Genomic DNA, 6,000 nt, shown 5'->3' with positions numbered 1-6,000 from the left:
TGAGGTCTATTCTCAGAAGGACCAGTATAGTTTGCGTGGAAAAGCAAGGGAGGAGGAGAATGCCATCTTCTCTGCTAACCAAACATTGGAGCATTCTCAGCCCTAGATGCTCTACATTAACTGCAGTTCTCACCATCCCTCAATATTGGCTAAAGCTGATGGGAATTGCAGTCCAACCTCACCTGATGTCCACTTCCACTGCCTGTCTTTGGAATTTTTGGCCCCATACAATAAAGCTGCTTCGGGTCACTTTGGAGCTATGCTGTTTAAATGATGCATGTGTCCTAAGAGTCCAGAAGCTGTGCCAAAGCCATGCTCCAGTCCTAAGGACTGGAGCACAGCTTTGGTGCAGCTTCTGGCTTCTTAAGATGTGAGTGCCATTTAAACAGCATACCTCCAAAGTGACCTGAAGCAGCTTTATTTTGGCCTGTCTGTATGGGGCCATAGAGACCCAAATACTTTTAAAAAGTGCATGTCAGACTATGATGTATGGATGGATCCTTCTGCCATAAACATCTGGACACCAGGTTGACTTTCATCAGTAACTTCTGAGATGTGGAATCCCATTTCCTCCAGCAAATGCTTCAAAACACACACACACAGCTATCGTCAAAATAAGGACCGGTGTTCCACCTATGTGACCTATTTTATTGGGTTTGCAGTGTCAGCGTTGGCTTTGGGGAGCCGGCAGCGGCATGGTGAGGGCAAAGAGACACAGTCCCATGGCTATATGGCATCAGTGCTTTGGTCTCTGTATGACAAAGCCGCTGGTGGTTATTGTTGAGTAGCAAAATCCCTCGTCCCCTGGACCCTTCTGAATTGGCTAAGCAGATTGAGAAGCATCTTGTCCAGGGGAAGAGGAACGTGTCACATTATAGACATTTTTGGACTTCAGCTCCCAGCAGCCCTAGCCACCAAATGGTGAACCATGCTGGGAACTGCAATCCAAGAACATCCAGGGAGCCACACAATTCTCAGTCCTCAGCAAGTCACTATTCTTTCAGGGCCCAACACAGTTTGATGCCAAGACTGGCCTCTTTTAATGCAGCCCTCTAGATGGTGTTATACTGCAACTCCCAGCATTCTTCACCACTGGTTTCCATGGCTAGGGCTTCTGGAGGTTGCACTCCAACAACATCTGAAAGGTCACATCATTGTCAACAGGGGTGTAACTGTTGTGGTGGGGGGCAAAATGAAGACACTGCCTCTCAATGAATTGCCCCTTCCATGCAATTTTCCTTGTCCCCACATTTCAGCTAATGAAGCAACGAACATCATTCATACCTTGTAACTCTTCTATTTGCTACCTTTGCATTGACTGCCCTTTTTTCTTTGCATGCCTAAAACAAATTTCTAAATGCTCGACTGAAATAGTCGGTTGTTGTGATGCTAGAAATGTGGGGACTGGAGGAAAATTTCGTGGGGAAGATCATTGGAGGAGTCAATGCACCACCGCCACCTTCCGTAGCTACACTCCTGACTCCCAGTCCTACCTTGCAGCATCATACTATTCTGGAAACTGAAGGAAGACAAAGACTAGGGTTGTCTTCTATGCAGGGTTAAGAATTTAGCTGCTAACTCTTCCTCTGCCCCTAAGAAAGTGATTCCAAGAACGATCTCTATCGTACTAATCAGCTCTTTCTGTTCCATTGCTGTTCCTTGAGTATGCAGAGGTGGGAATACATCGATACATAGATTTATACATAATCCTACATATTGTTTTTCCCTGAGTTGGGAGCTGGTACCCCGTCGTTGGCACACAAGCCAGGGTTTCTTGGAGGAGGTGGAAGTGGGGACCCTTCTTCAAAAAGGCCTGCAGAGCAGCAAGAAAGCCTCTTTCCACCCATTGCCTTTGCTTTGATGGGTTCTCTAGGGTGCCGTTTCCCTGTAGACATTTGGAAGGAACCGATGCTCCTCCTGGACCACTGCAAGCTGCCTCTTGGCAGTTCAACTTCTTTGTCCTCCATCGCGTTTACTCTGGTTGCCAGCAGGTCTCCAAGGCCTCATGCAAAGTGTCCCCATCACCCAATCCTTTTAAAAAATAATAAGTGGAGATACCAAGAAACAAACTGGAGACCTTCTGCATGCAAAGCAACTGCTCTATCCCTTGAGCTACACCTACCCAGGCAACAATATTGCTCTGGCAGCCCGCTGGCAATGGTGGCGTTCTGACAAAACCAATGTGCCACGGTCCCTGTTTGGTATGTTGATGTCTATTCCTTCTTCCTAGTGCAGGTTCCGTTGTTCTTTGTACTAAAGCAAGAACCGTGGCAGGAATAGCGGGTGGAAGGGAAGGAGTCTTGGTCCTCCCATACAAGGTGTCCATACAAGGACCAGGTTGGGGGGCTCTTGGTTGCTCTCTGGATCTCCTCTGGGCATCTTGGTGGAGAAGAGGGCAAGCATGGTCTCTGCTATTTCGAGCCGGGCGCTCCTTGGTTGATCTGCAGGAGGGAGTTGGTGGCATAGTTCTGGAACAGCGGCTGCAGGAACATGCCAATGGTGCCAAAGACGCAGACAAACACAAAAATCCACAAAAAGAGGCGGTCGATCACCATCGCCACGTACTTCCAATCCTCGCTCACCTGGAAGGGGCATAAAGGAGGAAGGTTAGCATCTAACAGACCAGGCAGGTTTTATTCCAATGAGATAACAGGCATGGATATAATATTTTTTCAATATTCAGGAAAGAGTCAGCTAACATGTTTCTGACATGTTTCGGAAAGCGCTGATTAAAGAAAATAGTGAAGAGTCTTCATGGTTTGGGGCTACCGTTTTCAGATAAGACAACACTTATCAAACCATGTTCTTCTACCTTTAAAACAACTGAAGGGATAGGACGCCTCATTTTGAAAGACAGTCACAATATCCATATAAGTCGACAAGGCATCATCTATCCTAGTGCTAGTAGTTAAAACATTAAACCCACTTAAAATACATCCATTCTTAAAACTATTGCTAATAATATCTTCCATTTTGGGATCGCAACGAATACGCTTTAAACTTTCTAGTGGTTTGGGACTTAATTTGAGACTTATTCTTTCATCATTTGTACATTTGTTTGCAAGAAAACCTCTTTTCAGGAAATAGCATTTTCTTCACTGAAAACAATATTTCTGTGAATTTTTTTCTGTGCCCCCAAAAAATGAGTTTTGCACAAATAGATTTCTGCAAAAACTTCATTTCTGTGAATGAATGTTATTTTCTGTGCAAAAAAAAATGTGAGTTTTGTGCAGAATCTATCTATTGCTCTGGCAGCCCATTGGCAATGGAGGCGTCCGTCCGTCCGTCCGTCCATCTTAAATCCTGCCTTTGGACCAGCACAAGATTCAGGGCAGCTAAGTCTCAAACTGTAGCATTTTCTGAACAAGAAGCAGCATTTTCTATGCAGAAAAGAACATTTCGGTGCAGAAAACCCTGTTTTCTGGGGAGGAGAAAGCAACATGCAAAGTTTGGGCAGAAACCAAACCCATAAGGGCCCACCATATGTGTCTTTATATTCAATAACATTTCTTTTAAGAAAAAACAGAAGCATTACTCAACATACAGAAGAGGGCTAAAACATATTAGCTATGGGCTTGTCTGCATTTGCCAGAATACTCTGGCTTGCCCCAGGAGTATTCTGCCCGCAAATACCTGGTTTTAGATGTTGAGAATTTATCGTCTAAGCAGGAATGCTGATGGATACACACATTACAAACTACTGACCCGAATGGTTTAAATGCAAAACAAGACCCAAGTGGTTTTCTTTAAAAATACTAATGGTGTTTTAGAAGCTTTATCTTTAACTCCCCATCTTGCCTTCCTTGCCTAAACTGCCCTGTCCAACAGGTGTAAGATATCATTCATTAGAACAGGCATTTTTTCACCTTTCTTCCTGGGTTTACTTACAGGCCATTCCACATCTGAGCTTTTGCCATGATGGCGTAGGCATTTTGTGTTCTCGTAAGGATGTAAGTATGTTGACTTCTTGTGTAATACTGGAATATGGATTTATTACTCTGTGACATTTGTAAGTAATGTAGACAAGCCCTGAGGCTGATTATATGGCTGCTACTGCCTTCTAGAGACTTATCTATAAACCCCACTTGGCAAACTGGAGATCTCTTTGGCATTTGGTCAGATTTTGTTTCTCCATCATGAGGGCTAGCCACTTGGCAGTGCATTTAAAGGGAAGCTGAGCATTGGAGGCTGGCAAATTCTTGACACAGAATTGTATCTACAATGCTAAATATCTAAGGAACCGAATTCAGGGTTTGCCTCCCGCTAGTGGCTGGCATCTTCAGAGAGTGCTGACCTGGAAGAGAGTGGGTATATATATCCTGTGTGACCCTGGGTAAGGAGGAGTGATTCCCGTGTTAATCTGTGTATTGTTCTGTTGTTGATGGCAGGGCTTCAGGGTGGGAGGATATGCAAAAGAGGCTTAGGCCTGTTACAGACTGCCAAAATAAAGCTGCTTCGGGTCTCTTTGGAGGTATGCTATTTAAATGATGCATGGGTCCTAAGAGTCCGGAAGCTGCACCAAAGCTGCACTCCAGTGCTTAGGAATCGAGTGTGGCTTTGGCGTGACCTCCAGACTCTTAGGACTCATGCATCATTTAAATAGCATACCTCCAAAGAGACCTGAAGCAGCTTTATTTTGGCAGTCTGTAACAGGCCTCAGTATCTGATAATTTGTGATCATTGTCTGCTGGGAAAGCCCCTGACTCTGGGTGGTTTTCATTTGCATTTGCTGAGTCCTGGTTTTGGTGTTCTTCAGGACTGATAGCCAAACTTTATTTACTTTAAGGGTTTCTTCTTTCCTGTTGAAGTTGTCCAAGTGTTTGTGGATTTCAGTGGCTTCCCTGTGCATTCTGACCTGATAGCTGTTGGCATGGTCCAGGATTTCAGTGTTTCCAAACAGCATTTTATGCCCAGGATGGTTTATATTGTGTTCTGCTAGCCTACGGCTGATTTTTCTGGCTGACTCAGTCTGCAGTGTCTCTCGTGTTCCTTGGTTCATTTTTGGACACTGCATTTGGTGGTCCCTATGTAAATCTGTCCGCAGCTGCGTGGTATGCGGTAAACTCCTGCAGCCATGAGAGGGTCTCTCCTGTCCTTCGCTGAGCGCAGCATGTGCTGGATTTTCTTGGTCAGTTTATAGATCGTCTGGAGCTTGTGCTTCCTCACCAGTTTCCCTATTCTGTCTGTGACTCCTCTGAAGTATGGTAAAAATACCTTCTCTTTGGGTGATTGTTTATCTTGGCTCCTCTGGGTTTTTCTGGGTCAGGCAGCCCTTCTGATGTCTGAGCTGGAGTAACCATTAGCTTGTAGAGCCCAGTTTAGGTGCTTCAATTCATCTTCCAAGAAGTGGGGTTCACAGATCCTTTTTGCCCGCTCTTCCTGTGTTCTTATTGTGCTTCTTTTTTGTACTGGGCTATGGTTGGAGTTCTTGTGTAGGTATCTATCCATGTGTGTAGGTTTTCTGTACACTGTGTGGCCCAACCATTGGTTCGCTTTGCAGATGACTCGGACATCCAAAAATGGCAGCGTTCCTTCCTTTTCTTTTTCCATTCTGAATTGGATGTTAGGGTGGATGTTGTTCAGATGGTTCAGAAACACAGCTAGATCTTCTTCTCCACGGCTCCAAATGGTGAAAGTGTCATCCACATATCGGGACCGTATTGTGGGCTTTTTTGGTGCTGTGTCCAGTAGGAACCTTCCAAATGGGACAAACCACAATTTATCCTATTCAGCAGGGTCCTTTTACCCATTTTCAGGAACAGGACAAGCCCCCATGGGAAAGAAGGGGCAAGGAAGTCCACTTCCTCCAGTCCAATTTATTACACCCAAATGCAAATAAAATTTGCTAAATACATACTTGGACTGGAAACCACCTTTGAAAATATTTTTAAAAGGTTGAAAAACATGCTTTGCAAGTTTCGGGAACAGCTAAGAAAAGTAATCCCGCACGGACGACTCCCAAAAGTACAGTTTGGAACTTATTCTGCACAAAATTCAGAC

The 6,000-nt window shown here is 44.7% G+C and overlaps 1 protein-coding gene across 1 annotated transcript in view; it reads right to left on the bottom strand.

Moving 5' to 3' along the window:
- Positions 1-332: 332 nt before the first annotated feature.
- The window catches only part of CHRNB2 (cholinergic receptor nicotinic beta 2 subunit), a 38,842-nt gene continuing 33,174 nt past the window's right edge, over positions 333-6,000 (bottom strand). The window contains exon 6 of the mRNA XM_089482794.1: positions 333-2,582. Coding sequence (XP_089338920.1) covers positions 2,412-2,582 — 171 coding nt within the window. The 3' untranslated portion in view covers positions 333-2,411. The remainder of the gene's footprint in view (positions 2,583-6,000) is intronic.

Source organism: Sceloporus occidentalis, unplaced genomic scaffold, assembly GCF_023333645.1.
Source record: "Sceloporus occidentalis isolate IW3139 unplaced genomic scaffold, rSceOcc1.0.p SCAF_20, whole genome shotgun sequence".
NCBI lineage: Eukaryota > Metazoa > Chordata > Lepidosauria > Squamata > Phrynosomatidae > Sceloporus > Sceloporus occidentalis.
This window is presented reverse-complemented; position numbering and strand designations above follow the sequence as displayed.